Here is a 23,953-nt window from a genome sequence, read left to right as displayed (position 1 = left end):
ATAAAAGTAAATAAATATTAAAAAAGAAAGTTCTTTTAAGGAAAAGGACTATGCACAGATGAGGTATAACTAGAAATGTGTATTATAAATTGAACTGCCAGGAAATTAAGGAGAGTCCTTCTTGCCTTTTATGTCAGTTCACTTTTGTATAACCTGGTAACTTTATACTGGTGGTGTAAAAGTTGACTGTGGAAAGATAAAGCTAAATCTTGAATTTTTGAAACAATGGGTTCTAAATAGTCCTGTGACAAATATTACTGCATAAGGAAAAAAGATGTCCAATATTAAGTGGCATGTAACTACTTTCTGTAGGATAGAAAATACTGAAGATAATGCCTAAGGATGGGGAGATGTTTTTGGACTTGCCCCTTCTTTTCAGTTTCTATAACCTTCAAAAAGCACTTTGTCAACATTCTGCACAAACAAAACCCACAATAGAACAATATCAATTAGATGACATGTATGTATTAAGATAAATATATAATTACTAAAAGATGAGGAAATTAGAATTTAAGTTGAGACAGCTTTTTATTTTTTAATAGTATGTTATTTTCCTGAATGAGAAAAGAAAAAGACATATATTTACAAAAGTCTATTTAATCAAGAATAATGCATATATTGTCTATTCTAAGCTTTTTCACAGTCAACTATAATACATATTGGAGAAGGAAATGGATCTCACTCCAGTACTCTTGCCTGGAAAATCCCATGGATGGAGGAGCCCCTTGGAGGAGTCTGCAAACACTCCTCCCCTTGGAGGAGTCTGCAAAGAGTCAGACACGACTGAGCGACTTCACTTCACTTATATAAATCAAAACATTCACTTGCCTGTTTACATTAGAGTTTTGGAGAAGCATATTTCAAAAACGGAAATGAGAGGGAATTCCCTGGTGTGCCAGTGACTAAGACTCTGAGCTCCCACTGCAGGGGGCCCAGGTTCAATCCCTGGTCAGGGAACTAGATCTCATATGCCACAACTAAAGATCCCATGTGCTGCAACAAAGATTCAGCACAGGCAAATAAATAAATAAATATTTTAAAAATGGAAATGAGAAAGCCAAGAAAATATCAGCCTTCTCCCTAGTTCCACTGACAGGTGTTAATGGAAAACTAGCTCTGGTTCAAAGTCCTTCTATACCATTCACGAGCTTATGTTCTTGGTGTTGAACCTTGCCACATATTTTACAATCATCTCTTTACTTCATCTCCGGTTAGAGGTCACTTTTTAAATCGATATCTATGTAGTATGTGTAAAAACTGACTTCTATATCTTTAATTAGGGGAAGCAGAACCTGGAGAATATACAATACTCTTAAGACACTGTTTAAATATTCAACAGAGAGAGCTGGTCTATCTGACAAAATGTGAAAAGAATTGGAGAGATTGGTACTTGGCAATAGAGCAGTTGTCATGGAATTAAGCTCTATAGAAGTGTTTCCCAACCAGCAGGAATTTGCCCTCCTGGGAGATTTGGCCACATCTGGAAACCTCTTTTGGTCAAGGTACTGGGCCTTCCCAGATGGCGCTAGTGGTAAAGAACATGCCTGCCAATGCAGGAGACATGAGACACGGGTTTGATCCTTGGGTCAGAAAGAGTCCCTGGAGGAGGGCATGGAAACCCACTCCAGTATTCTTGCCTGGAGAATCCCATGGACAGAGGACCCAGTGGGCTGCAGTCAAGGGAGTTGCAAAAAGTCAGACACGACTGCAGTGACTTAGCATGCACAGACGTACAACGTGCACTGGGGTGTGCGAGGGGCCACTGACCTCCAGTGGGCAGAGGCTGGACAGAATGCCAAGTACCCTACGATGAACAGGACAGCCCCACACTCCTGATAGAATTATCCAGGCCAACATGTCAGCAGTGCTGCTATCAGGAAACTGGTATAAGTAACCTTAAAAATCACCTGGTGTAGTAAGTCGCTTCACATTTAAATCCAGTGGTTGAGTGACTTATGGCAAGTTAGAAATGAAGTTTAGAATCCAGGCTTCCTGACGTATGCCTATAATCACTCTCTGCTACAGTGTCTTCTAAATCCCCACAGATCTTCTTCCCCATCCCTTTCCCAAAGCCTCTGAAAAAGTGTTGTCAGAAATTTTTCTCTGCGCAGATCGAGATCTGGAATATACCATATGCATGTTTCTCTATATGAATGCACTTTGTTTCCAAACTCCACCTAAAAGCTTGCTGTAGGAATGGCAAGTCAATATAACTTTCCCGTTAAGAACTTGCTGTTTAAATCTTGGGATTATCAACACACACTCATTTGATGATTTGAAAAAAGAAAGAGAATGGAATATTGAATGAAAGAAACTGTAAAAGTCATAACTACTGCAGAAGAAAAAAAATAACAGGAGGAAGAGAACCAGAGAAACCAGAGAAACAAATGAGAGGAAGCTTAAAAAATCCTATGAAGTTATTTTGCAGCTTATAATTTTCATTTAAAAATCTTATTCAGTTGTACAGCTTAAACTTATGCAATGTTAGATGTCAAATATATTTCAATAAAAAACACATAGGTGACTAACACACAAAACATCTGTTTGGATTAAAATATGTACAGATCTCGAAGAGGATGCCACCAACTAACAGTCATAGCATTTCTCCTTTGCAATAGTTTACAGTTAGTTCTGAAACAGTTCATTCATTTCTTTTAGTTGAATAAAATGTGAATCAATTGTTACTACATTGCAGGAACAACACTGTGGGTGCAAAGATAGCACACAATCCTCGCTTCTGGGAATTCACAGGCTTCCAGAAGAGACAGATGTGTAAAAATGATGTCCGGTACCAGATACTAGGTGTAAAAATAGAGCTGGGTCGACAGCAGGTGTGGTAGTACATATTTATTACGTCTGCCTGAGTTGAATGTCTCTAATTAACACAGGCATTGTCATTGATTTCTAGACTCCTTTGTGGCCAGAAATTGATGTCCACAAGACAGAGCGACAGGATCGGAAGAAATTACAGTGTGACCCCTTTATATATAAAATCACGCCAAGGAACCCAGACTTTTAATCCAGATAGACTTGGATTTGAATTCCAACCTCTCCTTTCAGACACCCACACACATACACCCCCGCACTGCTAGCTCTTGGTCAAGTCACTTATCCTTTCTGAATCTCGGTTTCCTTGTCAGTAAAATTAGGAAACTAAAATATACTGTGTTTATACATAGAGTCTGTAACTAACGAATTACTGTATTGTATACTTGAAAATTTGCTAAGAGGATAGATATTGTGTTAAGTGTGCTTATCACAACACAAAATAATAATAAAAAGGAAAAGAGAAACTACTGGAAGGGATAGATACATTTATGACACAGATTATGATGATGGTTTCATGGGTGTATGATTACCTCCAAACTCATCAAATTGTTTACATTAAACATGTACAGCTCTTTGTATGTCAATGAAGTGTGTTAAAAATATATTGTTTAGTACCAGGCAGTACATTTAGTACTGTCTGAAAGAAACTAGTTATCATAGTTGTTATATTATTTTTGTTATTATTGAGAGGGTTGTATTTTGAGCTGAATGGTTTCTATTAATACAGAAAAAAAGATTACTTTGAGAGATATGCCTACTTTGGAAAATGGTTCCGTAACCAAAGCATTCCAGCTCGGAATCTAGTCCCATTTCCTGAACCACTAGGAATTACATATAACATATTAGAAAAGTGTGGCTATGTATGTTCGCCCTTGACATGTATTTTCTTTGTGATGCTCAAGCTATATTAGGTAGGCCAATAGAGAGTTTCCTTTGTCCACTACCAAGATCATGCCTAGACAAACATTTTGAATGACATATGGGTGGCTCTTCCATGGGGCTAACAATACAGAGATTTTATTGACCCAAACATCTACTTTTTATGTGTTTTCTCAGATTGCTTTCCAGGACTTCCCTGGTGGCGCAGTGGACAGGAGTCCACCTGCGAACACAGGGGACATGGGTTCAGTCTCTGGTCCGGGAAGATCCCACATGCTGCAGAGAAGCTAAGTCTGTGTGCCACAACTACTGAGCATCTGCGCTGCAACTGCTGAAGCCCAAGCACCCAGCGCCTGCGCTCTGCAACAGGAGAAGCCACTGCAATGGAGAAGCCAGTGAACCAAAATGAAGAGCAGCCCCAGCTTGCCACAGCTAGAGAAAGCCTTCGTGCCGCAAGGAAGATCCAGCACAGCCAAAAACAAATAAAATAAAATTGCTTTCCAGTAGCAATCTGGTCTGTAGACAGCTCTACCTAATTCCATAAATACTTCTGCACTTGTTAATAAACTTCTAGGTGCACTGGAGATGTCATGCAGGTGATAAACCACATTCTTCCTATTATTTATTTCAGTTTAAGAACTAATTTTTCTCAGTAATGTATTCCTCCACCTAAAACAGACTGAATGGATTGGAAGTTGCCCACACGTTTTTCCTTGGAAAATTGTATTTGTCTATTTGCTGCTCCACCCACTCTGCATTCACATTTGAGAGGTGCTAAATAAGTCACACATTTGAAAATGTCATGCGTGTCTAATTTTATGCCTGGCAACATACTTTTTTTTTTTTTTAATTTTAAGGAAAGTAAACAATATGCCATATTTCAAAAATTTTGCCAAGCCTTATGTTATTGTTACAGAGCATATAATCCTCTGTGACAGCGATTTACCTATATAATTTCATAATAAAACCACATGCTTTTCATTTCTATGATATGAGGAAGGCTTGGACACAAATAACGGCATTTGATCTTTTATAAATATAATTAATGCCAGAGGGAAATTTCTGAGTTATATCTTTTCCTTTGCCATGGAATTAACAAAATTATGGGAAACAGAAACCAGAGTATATTTGTTTGAAAGTCACAAGAGTGATAGTGTAACTATTACAGAGAGATCCAAGGAAAAACTTACTTTAAATCAAGATCATTATCAAAAACACTTGAACACGTACAAAGATAAGCTTATGTTAGAGAATCACATTTGACCAGTCCTACATGTGAACTTGTCAGTGGTTAAGTTGTATCAGATAACCTTAACTTCATCTTATTCCTGTCTAACAGGTAGTATTTATTTTTCTATCAATATTAATTCCTTTCTATACTGCTGATTCCCCTGCTATTTTTTAAAGTGATGCTTTCACATTAAAATGGAAGATCCTGTTTGAAACATATCATTCTACTACTTTCTTTAATTTATTAAAAATCTATTGGAATACAAATCAAAAATGTTTCTTCTGATTCACTACTCCCCATCTTGAATGGATTCCACTCCCAGGAAATGGAAACACAGCCATCCGATTGTCAGTCAAATTACCTGGGAGTCATCCTTCATTTTTCTCTTTCTTCCTCCAAGAGAATCAGTACACAGCAAGTCTTTTCAATTCCACCTACAAATAAATCCCAATCCTTCACTCCTCTCCATCTCCACCCCCACCCCCTACTCAGGGCCACCATCATATTTCTCATCAGGCTAATACAGTAGCTGCTCCAACACTTCACCCCAAGTTCTGTCCCCAACCACTCTCCACCAGCGGAGAGTCTGATCTTTTAAATCCACAAATCAGATCGCATCAAAGCTCTGTCTGAAACAGCTTCTGCCCTTCTCCTGGAAGCCAGAGAGGACTCCTGCCTCAGCTTCACCTGCTCCATTCCACACTCCATCTGTCACAGCCTTTGCCAGGGAGGCCCTGTCCCTACTTTTCAGATCTCTCAGTTGCCTTTGATTGCTCTGCTCCACTCACTCACTATTATCTCACCATAAGCTCTTCATGGCACTTAATGCTTCTGATTCTTTACAAAATAAGCAGACTTAATTTTTTTTGGAGCAATGTTAAGTTTATTAGAAATTGAGCAGAGAGCAGAGCTCTCATATTGCCCCCTCCCCCACCTCCCTCAACAACTTCCCTTATTACTAACATCTTGCACTCATGTGGCATACTTGTTACTAATTAAGTCAACACTGATATGTTATCATTAACTGAAGTCTAGAACGTAGATTAGGGTTCACTCACTCTTGATGCTCTATGTTCCATGGGCTTTGACAAATCCATAATGTCAGTATGCACCTTTACGCTATTGTACAGAAAAGTTTCACTGCCCCCAACAACTTCTGACAACCACTGATCTTTTTACTGTCTCTATAGTTTTGCCTCTGCCAGAATGTCATATACTAGGAATCACAGAATATGAACACTATTTGATTTTTCAAAACAGTAACTTAATTATTGTCTGTGTCTTCTTCTGGAGAATAAGCACCATGAGCAAGGGACCTTATCTGTCTTGTTCCTTCCTTCGCCTAAAGGGCTAACAGGCTCACAGTGAACCCACTGCAGGAATTCCTGGATTGAATGAACTGATGAACCTGCCTACCAGCCCTGAAGGGAGCGATCGCCTACACACTTTTGAAACATTTCCTTCTTGCTTTCTTCTAGCAGCGTTGGAGCAGACTTAGATTTTTGAATTTTACATGGACGCTTGGCAGCTATTGGGAAAAGAAGGGTCAGTTGTTCCCTGGCCCCAAGTAGTTTAACGTGTGGTGACTACAGGATCTATTGCTACTGGAGACCAATATGTAGGTGGGAATTTATCCAATCACGTTGGATACATGGGGATCCACCCTGAGCTAGAGATGCAGAATTTGGAGCATATCTAACAAGTTAACCTCTGCTCTGACTCCCTCAGCCCTCTAGAGCTCACGAGCTGCTCGGAACTCTGCTTCCCACTTTCTTCCTTTCATCCTTGCCTTTGCTCTTCTGGATCTTAAGTATTTACTTCTTGAACAAGGCGGCTTCCCAGATGGCACAGTGGTCAAGAATCCGCCTGCCAGTGCGGGAGATGCAGGTTCGAATCCCTGAGTGGGGAGGATCCTGGAGAAGGAAATGCCAACGCACACCAGTATTCTTGCTTTAAAAATCCCATGGACAGAGGAACCTGATGGGCAGCAGTCCGAACTGAAGTGAAGTGAGTCAGTTGTGTCCGACTCTTCGTGACCCCAAGGACTATACGGTCCACAGAATTCTCCAGGCCAGAATACTGGAGTAGGTAACCTTTCCCTTCTCCAGGGGATCTTCCCAACCCAGGAATCGAACCCAGGTCTCCTGCAGTGCAAGCAGAGTCTTTGCCAGCTGAGCCACAAGGGAAGCCCAAGAATACCGGAGTGGGTAGCCTATCCCTTCTCCAGGGATTCTGCCTCCTACATTGCAGGTGGATTCTTTACCAACTGAGTTATCAGAGCTACAGTCCGTGGGGTCACAAAGAGTCGGACAAGATACAATCTCCACTTGAATCTCTCTGTACCCCTTTCTATTTTCCTCTTCCTTCCAATGTTCCGAGCAGAAAAATACTGTAATTGTGACTTATAAGATAGAGGACAACACTTGAGATTTCCTCTATTAAAAAAAGAAAAAAAGAACCACATATTTTAAAACACAATTAACCATAACAAGAAACCATATCCTATACTACCTAAAAAATGTCCAGAGATGTCTGTCAAAATTTCCATAACAACTCCAAATTTCATTAAATTTTTTTACCCTTAACCTCCACTATTTAGCTATAAAAATCTGTGTTCCTACTCTTAAATTCTTTTTTTGATCATGTCACAATTTTTAGAAATCTTGTTTCTGAATGCCTGACCCATAGGAGATGTCTTTGAATTCATGGTGATGGAAACTTTAGGGCGATTGGAAACTTGCTACTTTCTAAAGTTTAGATTCTAGGAAATATGCCAATCTTTAGCCTATTTAAAGCCTTAATTGTTTTATATCCTTCAAGTTTAGATCCGCTCAGCCTCTATCTTTCCAAACTGAGCCCTAATCTTTCTAATATAAACCCCTTCCTAGGACAAGGAGCACAAATAAACAAAACCCATTAAGACACCCAGCAACACTGTTGACTGCCGCAAGCATAACTGGAGTGTTGTCTTTTGCAGGGAGCATTTAAAAACTAAGGAGGGAATGCTTTTAAAAATGTGCAAAATTAAGAAGAACATAGCACACAGGAAAAAAAGATACTAAAACCCATTTATAAACTTCAAATATTTTAAAGTTATATCACAGAATTTTCAAAACAATAGAAAATTTTATCATTCTATTGGAAAGGTAACTGTTAATTCATTCAACACCAAGAAGCACTGCCTATTTTAGTGTGTTTAAGTTTATCTGGAGTTCTATTTTTTTTAATTTGAAATATACTCTTAAAGGCTTCATATCTATAACTTGTCATTTACAGAGCCATTTGCAGTGTATGCTTTTATACTTTTACATTATTCTTTCACCTAAGAATTAGTTGATTATGGATTGTTTAGCCTTTTAGCCTATAATCATCTCCTTTGCATGCCTGGAATTTCATAGAGTGCTTTCAAGGCCCATTAAAAATAAGAAAACCTTATTTTCACTCATTAAGAAGTAAACTTACCCCTAAGACATATTTCTTTTTAAATTTTTTCCCAAGTTGCATAAAGATGATATAAAAGAAGAAATAAAGTAATCCCAAAGTGCACTCATGAGATTTAAACGACTTTGAGGGTTTCAGTGACCTCACTAAATCAGTTTCTGAAGCTTCATTCTCAGGGTTGATCAAGTTACTAAAAGCCTCAGTGCAATTATAGCCTTATTCTGCAGGTCAGAATCCATAATTCCGTAGGTTTTCCTTTTGCTCTCACTCTGCTTTTAGATGTGAAATATTCCCAACCTAGCAGGATCAGAGCCTTGCTTCTGTTCCCAGTCTTTCCAGTGAATGGCAGTGTATCCAATAATATCAAATGGTGGGCTCAGTAAAAGAGAAAATATATAAAGAAACGAACTTACCATCAAACAGGTTACTATAATAACAAAGATGCTGAGAAAAATGACAACAGCATAAAATCCTTCTTTGCTCCAGATTTTGTCCGCTTCATGCTGCCCTTGTAAAACGTTTTTCTTTGAAAGCAAAACAGAAAGTCCGATGTTAAATGAGAGCTTGAGGAGACTGGCGTTCTTATCAGACACTAAACATATTTTTAGCTTGATTCCATCCAGTATAGTAGAACACACCTACATCCCCCACTGCCAGAGCTGCTTCTCAAACTGATCTGAGACATCGGATTGCCGTTCTCACACATTAAGACTATTTTATCTCCTGTATAGGAGCAAGGAAGCCCGACATGGCATCCTGGGCCCCAGCCTTTGTTAACGTCCCTCGAGCTCTCTCTCAGCAACTACCTGCTTCGTAGGTGAGAGAGTTCTGCTTTGCTCTGGGTTGAGGAAATTGTTTCTGAAGCTTTCCTTACTCTTTTCAGACTCCTCCCACAACACCAACACCCTGATTTATGTGCTGTAACACTGCTCTCAACTTTTAAACAAAAGTGAAACAGGTGCAGTCTCATGATGCATTGATAAACAGAGCAATAATGTCTAGATCATTTCTTTCCTTTTTTTTATGAAATCTTTTTTTAAAACTCCAGTCTATTTTGTCAAAATCTGATGAATGTACCACTTTAGCCATATAAATTGTTAGGACTTTATATTTTACTGAAATCAACAGGGAGCATCAAAATATCTAAAGTTATTTGGTAGGTAATAAAAGGAAAATAGTTTTATTTATTTGTTTGTTTATTAGCTTACTATTTGGGGGGTGAAAGGGTAGAGAAATAGCATGGATAAAATGTCAATAATGATTTAGTTTAATTTTACCTATTCTTTTAAAAAAACGCATCTACTAAAATCACATCTTATAATGCAATGGAGCTTTATAATTTATATAAATTATAAGTTTACATAAGTTTTATAATTCAGTGAAATTTACAGATTTAGGTTAAAGAAAACTTAGCTGGAAACCAAATGGTCCACAAATAGGAAAAACATATAAGGCTAAATCAAGTTGAATGCTCCCACTCATCTAAAATTACATTTTGTTGAAGTCTGATTTTTCTTCCCTTTAGTTGAGCTGTCTCCAGTGATTAAGAAAGCCCTGAACAGTAGGATAGTGAATGACGAAAAACATCAAAGACAGTGGCTCTGGAGAGTGAGAGGTCATCTTGAGCATTCCAGAGGCAGGTAAATTCCCAACTTAATGTAACCACTGGGATGACTTCAGCCTATATTATGTGGAAAAGAAAAACCACCCAGCTGATCCTAGTCAACCTATAGAATCCTGAAAAATAAATAGTAATTGTCTCAAAAAAAAAAAAGTCTTCAGCAAAACCTGTTCTTGTAGGTGTCTGAATTTTGAAATCATTGTTAATTATTTTTTAAGACTTAAAAAATGCATTCCATGTTTGTAAATTAGACAAAAAGAAATATATGCCTTTTGAAAAATATTTTATGAAAAATTTTTATCCTGAAACTCAAGAGTCTTGGTGGCGAGTTGAACAAAACAGAACAGAAAGGATCTTTGAGTTCAATTGTGGTTATAACTATGTGAGGAAGACTTCTGTTGCTTGAAGTAGCTGAACTTCCCTTTATTTTGCTTAGATATACTTAAATTCACTGCAATACCTTGCCTTACTTAAGACAGAGACAAATTCATAGATGCAAGAAATGATTAATGCGTGTTTTTAAAATACATGAGTGGTAAGTTGATAGAGAATCTGAAAATGCTTGCTTGTTAAATAAGTAGAAACTCATATGTCCTCCTAAAAAGGAAATCTTGGGTTCAAGTGACAACTTGTCTTAGCCAGACCATATTTTATTCCAACGTCTTTGTAAACATAGCTAGAAACTCGTAGAAGAGAAAACTCTTGTAGAAATCAAGTATAAATATGGAAATGAGCTTTTTTTTTTTTGCAGGCAACTAAATAGCATCTATTGCTTGCTATAAAAGCAAAGCACTTAAGCCTTCAAGTAGGCAGCATAAACTTGTCAAATTTAAGTGTGAGGATCTGAGCTTTAGTTCATATAAAATTTGGATTAAAAAGGAGTGGTTAGGTGGGTGGAAAGAGATTTTGTGTTCCTAACCTGATTTGGTTCATTTTTTTCCTGCTATAGTTCAGCACCTCCTGGAACATCAACATGTTCCTTTCTGCTTAAGACAAATCAATTATGATTTCTCTTTTAACCAAAGCAGTAATGATGGAGGAATGAACTTCCCGCCTCCCATCCCCCAGCCCCCAGTTAGAAAGACACATGTTTTGAACTCCTAGAACTTAGTCACTGCACTTTCTTGGTAAACAGATTTCCTTTGAGTCATGCTGGTCCTACTGAGCACTACTATATTTGTACAGAGATCTAAAAACCTTGATAAGGGCAGGGTAGTAAGTGAAAAAGTTTGTAGTTAAGATCCCACAAGTCATAAGATTATAATTCACAAAATCTCCAGTCTAACCTTTGTATAAGGTTACTGTGATGACTTTTACATTTTGACAGGGGATTGAGGGTTGAATGATTCAGAGGCTCCATGGCGAGGTCACACCAATGTACTGTATTATCTTTACATCTCATTTCACAACCATATCACTTTCCCTTTAACTCTGTGGCAGTGGAAGAGGCTGCTGGGTTTTGTTCAGTTTGATTATTTAAAAAGTGGGTGGTTTCCTATACTGATAGCAATGACTTCTCTACATCCTGTTTAATAATTTGATGCATTATAATTTCCTTTTTTTAAAAAAAGCCATTTCTGACCCCAAATGCTGGGAAATATCTCCATTGCTAGGAGAGATAATACAAAGACTTTAAGAGCTATATCTCTTTAGAAAGGTGAAGCACACAGAGTAAGAATAAAATGGAAATGTTACAAATTAGCTGGTTAATTAATTGACTTAGGCAGATTAATGAGATGTATCATATAACACTTCATCACTTCCTGGAAAACATATGGGGAAACAATGGAAACAGTGACAGACTTCATTTTCTTGGGCTCCAAAATCACTGCAGATGGTGACTGCAGCCTTGAAATTAAAAGACGCTTGCTCCTTGGAAGAAAAGCTATGACCAACCTAGACAGCATATTAAAAAGCAGAGACATTACTTTGCCAACAAAGGTCCATCTAGTCAAAGCTATAGTTTTTCCAGTGGTCATGTATGGATGTGAGAGTTGGACCAAAAAGAAAGCTGAGCGCCGAAGAATTGATGCTTTTGAACTGTGGTGTTGAAGACTCTTGAGAGTCACTTGGACTGCAATGAGATCCAACCAGTCAATCCTAAAGGAAATCCGTCCTGAATATTCATTGGAAGGACTGATGCTGAAGCTGAAGCTGAATATTTTGGCCACCTGATGTGAAGAACTGACTCATTAGAAAAGACGCCAACTGGGAAAGATTGAAGGCAGGAGGAGAAGGGTATGAAAGAGGATGAGATGGTTGGATGGTGTCACCAACTTGATGGACATGAGTTTGAGCAAGCTGCAGGAGTTGGTGATGGACAGGGAAGCCTGGCATGCTGCAGTCCATGGGGTTACAAAGAGTCAAACATGACTGAGTGACTGAACTGAACTGATCATATAACAATATGATTTTGTTAGATAAATGCTAAACTTCCACCATATCATGCACAAGGTAAACAATTTGGTATGCATGATCTGACCCATGTTAAAACTGACTGTATTCCTCCTTGTCACTGTATGGCTAGGACTATATAACTGTTTAGACAACTGGCTAATGTTTAAAGGAACAATCACCAAACTCATGAATTATGTTTTATATTTATTTGGTATGATTTTTTTCTCTTTGTAAACATTCCAAGAAGGTATCAGTCATTACCTTGACCTGTTATTTAAAGAAGGTAACATCCTCCTTTGAAATATAAGACTTGTGAAACTAGGGTAATGTGCAATTGAACAACAACAAAATCTTAAATCATTTTTTTCACTATCAATGCAGAATGTACTGCTTCAAAAGATATTTAATTAATTTTGTAAACACAAAATTTAATTAAATTTTGTAAAATTTAAAAATAGAAACTAAAATAATGAATTTAATTTTATTTCCCTGAGATTTAACTTATTAGGCAAGAGGAAGTCTAGTTTTCAATCTTTATGAACATCTTTAAACAATACTTGAGGTCCTACAATGTTCTAGGTATCATATGAAAATATATAAAAGAAAAAATGTCTCTGTCGCTCAAGAAACTTAAATTCAAAATAAACACAGATGAGTAAGTGAAAGGAATTCTCTGTTTGGTATTTGTCTATGTTTCCCAAGGGTAGTTTTTAATTTAAGTAAAATCAAACAAATAAATAAATGGCAACAACAACAACAAAACACCCTTCACTGAAAGTAATTAATAAAAGTGTAGAAACAGATGCTTCAAGACAGCATTCATCATGTTCTGTAATCAATGTAAAGGATGAAAACCCCAAATACCAGTATTTCTCTTTTTTTGTTCTGGTAATAACCACATTACCATAACAGGGCTATAATTTGGGGATTAGAAATGTGAAAGAATGGGTTGAGGCTTAAGCTGTTTATTACACATGAACCACAACGATGAACAAAGAAGTGGGGAAATTCGCAGAATGCCTATCAGCCTAAAGAACTATCAACAAATGCTCTTGCGGAGCCTCTGGGACTGTTTGTGTCTGAAGCTCCCAGCAAGGGTCTGTGAAGACTGAGCGTGGCTCTCTTCTGGCAGCAGTTAGAGCTTCTGGCCAGAGGGTATCGCTGGGCCCATTCTAGAAGTGCCAGAAGAAAAGGCTGCAACAATCCACCAGTCCGTGATGAAATGTTCCTTATATCCGATTAAAACACATCCTAGCCTCCTGCAATACAAAACTTCCCATATTCTAGGTTCCCTAGATTGTTAGACTCCCACAATTCTTTCAGACACTATCATATTTTGATCATCGAATACACTTTCAGTATTCAAGTGCAGTACAGGTTTGAGGGCTACTGAAGCTAACAGTTCTGTGACAGGCATTCAGGCCAGACTGCTTGCCTTCACCAGGCTGAGGTGTGCTGCACCTCAGATATTTGATTTTAACTAATTTTTGGTATGGTGAGCTTCCCTGGGGTCACAAATCTAGATGACTCACTAAGCTGCCATATTCCTAAAGCCTTCAGGATGTCATTTAAAGGCAGAATAAAGCACCAGGAAGAAACACTTATTCACTGAAAGCTTATGGGTGTGTGTGTGTGTGTGTGTGTGTGTGCGCACTCAATTGTGTCTGATTTTTTGCAACCCCATGGACTGTAGCCCGCCAGGCTCCTCTGTCCATGGGATTCTCCAGGCAAGAGCACTGGTGCAGGATGCCATGTCCTACTCTAGGGGATTTTCCCAACCCAGGGTGGGTAGCAGTATAAACTAATCTAATGATCTTTTTTAGAGATGAGTTGTTCAGAGCAAAATGTGTACAAGTCAGTCTGTGTGGGGCCTGGACTACGGGCATGGAGTTTGGTTTGATGCATGCGGGGGAGCCTCTCCAGGGTCACGTGCGAGGGCTGGGGAGGGGTCTGGGTGTTTGAGCTCATCTTGACTCCTTCTCCTGGTCTCTCTGAAGTGTGAAGTGTCCTCTTCTTTCTCAAAATCCCCACAGCACAGTACGGTTATGTTTTCATAGCCCTGTATTCTCCTTATCTGTTTGTCTCTTGTTGCCCTGTTATGAATAGAACTCATCGAAAGCAAAAATCATATTTTATTCGTGTGTGTGTTTGCTTATGCATTTATTTTTCTGGCTTCGGACACCACCTAGCCCAGTTCTTGGCTATTTTTACACCCACTGCATGCCAGGCCCTGAATGAAGGCGCTGAGTACACACATAAAATGCTCTCAAGGAACAACAGTGTAGGACCTGAAGGCCAACAGGGGATACGTCTTTGTACTAAATGCAGTGAGAACACAAAGCCAGCCGCCACGCCTGTGGAGGCACATGGGAAGGCTTCGCTATACAGTAGGCTGATCTTGAAACATGAAAGGCGTGTAGACGTATCAACATACACACAAACCCATGGAGAGAAGAAATGGTGTGCGGTGTCCTGGTGCCTATTAAGTTTGGATTTGCTGAAGCATAAACCAAGAGAGTGTTGTTCAACAATAATAGAGCTCTGTACCCAAAGAACCATATATCACAGCAAGAAATTCAGACTTGATTCCGCAGGATTTTGGAAGCCAGAGGAGAATCAGGACATTAGGAGGGCTTGGCCGGATTTGCTTTTAGAATGATTACTGGTGGCAAGAAAGAAAACACTGTGTGTGTGTGTGCACGTGTGTGTGTGTGTATGCATGTGGGTATGCATGTGTGTATGCATGTGCGTGCATGTGTGTGTGTGTGTATGTGTTGGGGTTGGTGGTGGAGAGAGCAGGGAAGAAAACAACATTAAATGCAGGGAAACCAGCTGGAGGCTGTTGTTACAGTCATGGTTCAGTGATGAAATACATTTTCATTCTGCATTCAAATTATATTTGTTCAGTGTCTACTCTGTGATGACTTCCATGTATTTTCTTACATTTTAAAATTTTATTCTTATTTCAAGTTCATAAGATGAGGACTATACCCAATTTTTTCTTTTCTTTTTTCTTTTGTTTCCTTTTCCTTTCTTCTTCCTCCCTCCTTTATTTCTTTCTTCCTTCCTTTTTTCTTTCTCTATATTCATGTAGGATATGAAGAATCTGAGTCACAGAGAGGCTGATACTAGGTAAAGACAGACTGAATTTCACAGAGACTAAATCACCCAAAGTCACACACACATTTTAAATGCTGGCTTTGGGATTCAAACTCAATCTTGTAACAAAGCTTTTTATACCACACCTGACATTTGCTATAATGAGAGGCAGTGTGCTTCACTGCAAAGGGAAACAGACTAGGAATAAGATGTCTAGATGCTAAATACTGCTTAATATTTCACTTGCTTTGTTACCTTGATGAAGTCACTTAATTTCTATGGGCCTTACTCTCTGCATCTTTGAAATGCCCATATGTGTTCTCTCAAGGTCTAATTCTATGATTCTGTGAATTTAATTATGTTTATTTGGGATGATGTTTATTCTAGAAAGTTTGTTAAGAGTGGGACACAGCAAGGTGAAGTAAAAACCAGACTGGATTTATTTAAGAATGAAGATGGTGGAGGTGGTAGGCAAAATCTGAAAAGTGCCAAATTTAGAAAACACTATAAAGGAAATATTTATAGTTCTAAAGACTGGGTTTCTCACCAACTGAAAAACCACATTTCATAATAATCCCAAGGTAGGCGGCTTCCCTGATAGCTCAGTTGGTGAAAAATCCACCTGCAATGCAGGAGACCCTGGTTCGATTCCTGGGTCGGGAAGATCCGCAGGAGAAGGGATAGGCCACCTACTCCAGTATTCTTGGGCTTCCCTTGTGGCTCAGCTGGTAAAGAATCTGCCTGCAATGTGGGAGACCTGGGTTCAATCCCTGGGTTGGGAAGATCCCCTGGAGAAGAGAAAGGTTACCCACTCCAGTATTCCAGCCTAGAGAATTCCATGGACTATACAGTCCTGGGGGTTGCAGAGAGTTGGACACGACGGAGCAACTTTCACTTCACTTTCACATACACGTGGACTTCCCTGGTAGTTCATAGTTAAGAATCTGGCTGCCAGTGCCAGGGACAAAGGTTTGATCCCCAGGGACAAAGGTTTGATCCCTGGTCTGAGATGATTCCATATACTGTGGGGCAACTGAGCCTGTGCACTGCAACTACCAAGCCTTCACTCTAGAATCCACAAGCCACAGTTGTGAAGCCCATGGACCACAGAGCCCGTGTTCCACAACAAGAGAAGTCACCGCAATGACAGGTCCAGGCCCTGCAACTAGAGAAAGCCTGTGTCCAGTAACAAAGACCCAACAATTCCAAGGGGTCACGAAGTCAGACACAACTGAGTGACTTTCACTTATTAGTGGAAAAAGTGACCATTTTGATAACAAAAACAATGAGAAGCAAAACTGTTGAGGAGGAAAGATATTGGGGTGTTTTTTGGAACAGCTCAGTAACAAGCAATCAATTGACAAATATATCTAAATGACTTTTCTTCTGGACAATTTGTTGAATAAGTCAAAATAAATTATAAGGCCATAAAGATTGGAGAAGGAAGTGTCAAAAAGTGAAACTTTGATATGAAAATGAACTTCCTTAAGGAATAAAAATATACAGAGTGAAATCAGAGAATTTTGACCTTTAGGGAGATTTTAATATTATCAGTTAACACACAATCAATAGCTTTCATCTCAAAGTCTCCTAGAATTGGGTTGTGTCAAACTAACAGTGCAAAATTTTAAATGAAATATCCCACGCAACAACCTACCTCAGGGGAGACGTCTGTAATTCCAAACTGGGATAAACTCTGATGCAAAACATTGATATTGAGTGAACGCAGCACTTCTTCAGATGGCAGAGCATCAGAAAATCCTGCTTTTCGATTTATGGGAGACACAAATAGTTCAACACTGTTCTTCTTTTCCTAGTAAAAGCAGATTATTTGTATATGTTAGTAGACATGTGAAGCAAGTTTGGGAAATATTTTTTGGTTTTCCTCTAGAAATATTAAAGAAAACCAGAATCTTAGATTCCTAAATGGCATCTTGGAGATCACTTTTACTAAGTATTCTCTTGTACACTTAAAATAACCAGCCCAAAGTCCCAAGTCTTCAAATAGCCTTCTTTCAATTAGTTAACATGCCTAGTTTTCTAATTTTATATTTCACTAGATGCTGGTTTATTTTCTATTCGATACTATAAATTTTGAGATATATTGTTCAGATGTTTCCTGAGAAATTGTGTTTAAAGAAGTATTTTAAAATCAAATGAGCTAAGCAAAATCTGATGTAAGAGTATATAGTTATTAGACATCATCACTCCATCTTATAACTTGCATTAATGTGAAGACTGGACTAACTAAGGAAGGCAATGCTGTCTTTGAACTTACTTCCCTGATCCTGTTTTTCACCTTAAATATGTCACACTCTGAAGATTTATTGTTCAGTAGAAGTGCATGTGTTATGCAATGATATCATGTTACTTTCCTATTAGTCTGACCTCATATGCTGAGGCAGGGTGAGAGGACTTCTTACCATAAACGGCTGATGTGCCACACACCCATGAAAAACAAACCCTGCAGAAAATGATGCTGCCATTGATAGAGGCTCTTTCACAACTTACACAAAACACTTGTAAAGAAAATTGTGGTTAGCTTTTCTTTTCAGTACACAGGGTTCTATCCTGCTAGAAAACTTTCTTTTTTTTTTTTAAAGAATATTTTCTTTGAACGCCATTTATCAGAAGTTCAGCCAGGCATCAAATGGAGGACAGCTAGCAATCCAGGAAAAAATGTTTCTGTGTTTACAGCAAACAACAGACAACAACAGGTTATCACATAATGCTGATGTGAAAGATAATGATAATAATTCAAATAGTTTATGATCTAATAGCAACGATAGTAGGGAGAGACACTTGTTTTGTACTTGTCATGCTCCCCTGTGCCTTAAACCTGTTACCTCCAGGACAGAGGTATTATAGTCATTTCATTTTGTAAATGAAAGAACCTAAGTAACCTGCCTTAGGTCATAGAGCTGGGACTCGGCCAAACTGGAAATGAAATAGAATTCTGGGTCTGTCTCCACAGCACTTGCTCTTAATCACTATACTGTGCTTCCTCAGGTGTCATCATAACTCAAACAATTACAAAAACTACTCTTAGAAACAGACATGCATAAATGCTGCTAACATTCTCTGAGGATATGCATATCCCTCTCTAGGTGTGGCAAACCCCTTTTATCCTTTCAAAGAGCCATTATACTCTTTAAATCTACACCCATAAAAGTATATCTAAGATATCTAAGTACATATATATATAAAATCTAGATCTAAGACATCTATAATACCTCACTTCTCATTTGAGTAAGGTACACTCTGGATATAAATAACTTCTTTCAAGATAATGGGAAATGCTATATTTCTTCTTCTATGGTATTGTTAAAAACTTTGTTTTTTAAAAAATCTTATTTAGTCCCAGAGATTAGCTGACTCACAGAATAAAAGTTACTATGGGGATGAAAGTAATTCACCCTCCACACAGGAAAAAGGAAAAGAAATAACAACTCTAAACCAAAATTAAAAGCAAATTCTTCTCCATATGTGGAAATGCAGGTATTGATGTAGTATAAAACTGAGACCAAGAAGGAGCCTAAGAATTTAGGGCAAGGAGAATGCAAAGTCCCTGCTCGAGTTTTTAAGGCAGTGGAAATTAAGAACAATTTTAAAACTGTAAAAGATTATTCCAAAGTCCCTTTTCACAGGAAGCTTTGATAATATCTTTTTACAAAGAGAAAATCATATTTTAATCTGCCTTTCTTTGCCTTTGCTCACAGCCACCTTCAAGTACAGATGGGAACATGTAGTTGGATGATACCAAGGTCCCTAAATACTGAGGAGAGGAGGAAAAGAAAGAATATGGGTGATTGATAGGTCTAAAGTGGGCCTAATAGAAAAGATCCTTTGGGCTTACTTTGTCCCACTTCAATCACCCATCCAAATTTTCTCTTGACTTTTCAAGACTATTCTTGCATTCTCCTTGGACTGCTGTCCTTAAGGATGGTTTTTCTTCACTCTTTATTCAAAATCCTCTGCCTATGTGTTCACTATCCTTCATCCTCCTATACCTGAAGGGATTTTAATAGATACTGTCTGGAGACAGAGTCTTATCTGATACAAAACATTTCTCTCTTAGGGAGACTATTTTGGGAGTATCAGGGTGGCGAGACAGGTATTCGGGGCCTTTCTATTTATACCTACCAGGGTAGCTAGTCTTGAACTATGAGAAAGTTGACAAACATTTTCTGTAATGGACCAGATAACAAATATTTTAACTTTCAATTTAGACAGACAAGCTGTTACAACTTCTCAACTCTGCCACTGTAGCATGAAAGAAGCCTTATACAATATGTAAACAAATGGGAATGGTTTGTTTCAATAAACTTCTCTGACAAAAACAGGTGTTATGCCAGATTTGGCTCATGGGCCATAAAACTACAGCATGGGTGTTCTTTATTATTGTTCATTATTCTTGAGCCCTGCAATAAAGATCAAAGCTTATACTCTGGAAATGTGAAATGTAGGCATCTTACAAGGAGGCGATTGATGTGCACTTGCTGGGGTAAAAGTCCTAAAGCTGCAGCTACTCCTTGGCGAAACATCCGAAGCAAGGTTATGTTCAGCCTGCTTACATCCATTTGCAGTGTCTGGAAAATAAAAAATCCAAATTATAGTAAACCTTTGATTTTCGACATTCAGTTCCTGATGGATGACTGACCCCAACAATTCCTGTGACTCTGAGAAATTCACAGTCATGGTGCTTTATTTCATTTTTAATGGAGATAAAATTATAGAGACATTTTACGTGAAATTTTAAATGGTGTTACTTAAGAAGATGGTACATTGTATATATAATAATGTGATTTGTCTAGTTATAATAAAGAATTCATAAGAATGATCAATTCACAAAGAATTTCACTGAAATGTGTACTGATTTATTTTGCTTTAAGTCCAGATGATAGAATGGAACATGCAGCCAAGTACATTTCAGTAATCCAAGCCAGAGGACATCTTTAATTTGTGTTCACACACAGTCACAGAGAGGAAGATTCTGTGTAAGTTCCACAACACCAGACTTGGCAGTTTCTCTATAGAGCAATTTGCTGCCAGTGCAAGGCAAAAGAATGAGCTGCAATGATGCATTTTCAAACTCTGGTAAAGAAATCAATGGAACAGATAATTGAGTCTAAGGTAAATAATTCTTATTCAATTGCTTGGGCAAGCACTCTTAATTTTCAAATAGCTTTGGAAAAAGACAACTAAGTATTTACAAATTCCTAAAATATAAACCAAGGTATGCAATTAATACTACATCCTTAATTCAAGCCATGGGTGCTGTTATTACATTCAAATTAGTTAACTATGTATTTTCAAAAAATGCATCATAATCACTTGAAATGGATGCTTTGCAAAGTGGGAAAACAAACCCTTTAGGCATTTCTTATTTTATAACACTTAATTCCCCAACTTGACCATAGAAGATTATCGGTAATTGTTAGATGGCTGCAATACTACCTGTTCTATAAAGTTAGGTGCAGGTCTATGTACATACTTTTGTGATTAAGCGATTGGCTTTAAGTGTAATCTACTAGAGTGTAAGAACTCTTAGAGGACCTTCTCCCAGTTTGCTGTGAAAGAAGAATTAATACTGCTTCAATAATTTATAGCTTTGTTAGGAAATAATTTCTCTATACATAAAGTTGGTACAAAATAAGTGATTGGAAACGACCAAATACTCATTGCTACAGGTGGTGCAGTGGTAAAGAATGTGCCTGCCCAATGCAGGAGATGCAGGAGACGTGGATTCAATCCCTGGGTCAGTAAGATCCTTGAAGGAGGAAATGGCAACCCATTCTAGTATTTTTTGCCTAGAGAATTCCATGGACAGAGGAGCCTGGTGGGTTATAGTCTCAGTTCAGTTCAGTTCAGTTGCTCAGTCATGTCTGACTCGTTGTGACCCCATGAACTGCAGCACTCCAGGCCTCCCTGTCCATCACCAACTCCCAGAGTCCACCCAAACCCATGTCCATTGAGTCAGTGATGCCATCCAACCATCTCATTCTCTGTCGTCCCCTGCTCCTCCTGCCCTCAATCTTTCGCAGCATCAGGGTCTTTTCAAATGAGTCAGCTCTTCACATCAGGTTACAGTCTCAGTTCAGTTCAGTTCAGTCACTCAGTCGTGTCCGACTCTTTGCAACCCCATGAATCACAGCATACTAGGCTTCCCTGTCCATCACCAACTCCCGGAGTCTACCCAAACCCATGTCCATCAAGTCAGTGATGCCATCCAGCCGTCTCATCCTCTGTCTTCCCCTCCTCCAGCCCTCAATCCTCCCCAGCATTAGAGTCTTTTCCAATGAGTCAACTCTTTGCACAAGGTGGTCAAAGTATTGGAATTTCAGCTTCAACATCAGTCCTTCCAAGGAACACCCAGGACTGATCTCCGTTAGGATGGAATGGTTAGATCTCCTTGCAGTCCAAGGGACTCTCAAGAGTCTTCTCCATCACCACAGTTCAAAAGCATCAATTTTTCGGCACTCAGCTTTCTTTACCGTCCAACTCTCACATCCATACATAACCACTGGAAAAACCATAGCCTTGACTAGACAGACATTTATTGGCAAAGTAATGTCTCTGCTTTTTAATATGCTATCTAGATTGGTCATAACTTTCCTTCCAAGGAGTAAGCGTCTTAATTTCATGGCTGCAATCACCATCTGCAGTGATTTTGGAGCCCCCCAAAATAAAATCTGACACTGTTTCCACTGTTTCCCCATCTATTTCCCATGAAGTGATGGGACCAGATGCCACGATCTTAGTTTTCTGAATGTTGAGCTTTAAGCCAACTTTTTCACTCTCCTCCTTCACTTTCAAGAGGCTTTTTAGTTCCTCTTCACTTTCTGCCATAAGGGTGGTGTCGTCTGCATATCTGAGGTTATTGATATTTCCCCTGGCAATCTTGATTCCAGCTTGTGCTTCTTCCAGCCCAGCATTTCTCATGATGTATTCTGCATATAAGTTAAATAAGCAGGGTGACAATATATAGGCTTGACGTACTCCTTTTCCTATTTGGAACCATTCTGTTGTTCCATGTTCAGTTCTAACTATTGCTTCCTGACCTGCATATAGGTTTCTCAAAAGACAAGTCAGATGGTCTGGTGTTCCCATCTCTTTAAGAATTTTCCACAGCTTATTGTGATCCACACAGTCTCAATAAAGCAGAAATAGAAGTTTTTCTGGAACTCTCTTGCTTTTTTGATGATCCAGCGGATGTTGGCAATTTGATCTCTGGTTCCTCCGCATTTTCTAAAACCAGCTTGAACATCTGGAGGTTCACGGTTCATGTATTGCTGAAGCCTGGCTTGGAGAATTTTGAGCATTACTTTACTAGCGTGTGATGTGAGTGCAATTGTGCAGTAGTTCAAGCATTCTTTGTAGTTCGAGTTTATAGTCTATGGGGTTGCAAATAGTCAGACACAAGTGAGTACGCACGCACACACATATACAGAAATCAAAGGGAGTGGAGGAGGTCAAAAGAAGTATAATGGTTTCCAATCAAAATGTACACCCAGCTGAAGTCTATACTGCTTTTGCACCTTAGAGTCTTTTAATACTTGCGTAGGGGCAGGGGCCATAGAGCTTGGTCATGTTAGGTAGCTGGAAGACTCCTGGCAAAAACCAGAGGTCCATAAAAGGGAAGAACTATTGAAAAACTCTATCCAAACCCTAACTATAAGGTACAACTTGTTTCTGGAGAGGGGAAAAGGAGAATTTTGCTGGGAGTATGTAGAAAAGCTACATTCATGCCATCAGTAACACTTAAAAAAAAAAATCAGATGAAAGCCATTTAATGATTCACAATTGTTTGTTATATTATTCTGTGTGCTTTTCTATGGTGTAAAAATGTTTCCTGTATACAAAAATATACTTTGATGCAGTGGCTTCCCAGGTGGCACAGTAGTAAAGAATCTGCCTGTCAACGCAGGAGACACAAGAGATTCGGGTTTGATCCCTGGGTGGGAAAGATCCCCTGGAGGAGGAAATGGCAACCCACTACAGTATTCTTGCCTGGAGAATCCTATGGACAGAGAAGCCTGGCAGGCTACAGTCCATGGGGTGACAAAGAGTCAGACATGACTGAGTGACTGAATACACACACTTTGATGCAGAAAGTAAAACAGAAGGATAAGTAGGGTATGGAAATGCAGTAATGAGAAAAACCTAATACTTTTAAGCACACTTTAAATTTTATGAAAACATGCTTTATGGAAAATCCAAAAGATTAGAAAAACTAAATCCATCTGGTGGCTCTGAGAAACTTCCTTTTATCTAACAGCTTACTTTCAGCTCTGCAAAGCTGTGGAAGCTGCCAGCAGATATTGGACTTTGTATTGGAGACTGTTTACTCCCTTCCTTTGGAAAGCCCAGAGATGGGTTCCTCTGTTACTGCAAACACCGATGAGGAACCACCGACTTCTGGCTCACCAGCAGTGTTTGTCGGGCAGGGTGAGCAA

General features: G+C 38.7%; 1 protein-coding gene across 3 annotated transcripts in view; it reads right to left on the bottom strand.

The window, feature by feature from the left end:
* Positions 1-23,953, bottom strand: part of PTPRR (protein tyrosine phosphatase receptor type R) — a 270,659-nt gene that overhangs the window by 106,017 nt on the left and 140,689 nt on the right. For 2 of the 3 annotated variants that reach the window (XM_070454591.1, XM_070454592.1), the window contains 3 exons: positions 19,973-20,086; positions 17,155-17,310; positions 8,794-8,904 (listed from right to left, as the gene is read on the bottom strand). In XM_070454591.1, coding sequence (XP_070310692.1) covers positions 8,794-8,904; positions 17,155-17,310; positions 19,973-20,086 — 381 coding nt within the window. Of the gene's footprint in view, positions 1-8,793; positions 8,905-9,018; positions 9,178-17,154; positions 17,311-19,972; positions 20,087-23,953 lie in introns of those variants that run through there. The other variant, XM_070454594.1, reaches the window with a different exon arrangement.

Source organism: Odocoileus virginianus, chromosome 24 (assembly GCF_023699985.2).
Source record: "Odocoileus virginianus isolate 20LAN1187 ecotype Illinois chromosome 24, Ovbor_1.2, whole genome shotgun sequence".
In the NCBI taxonomy this organism is placed as follows: domain Eukaryota; kingdom Metazoa; phylum Chordata; class Mammalia; order Artiodactyla; family Cervidae; genus Odocoileus; species Odocoileus virginianus.
This window is presented reverse-complemented; position numbering and strand designations above follow the sequence as displayed.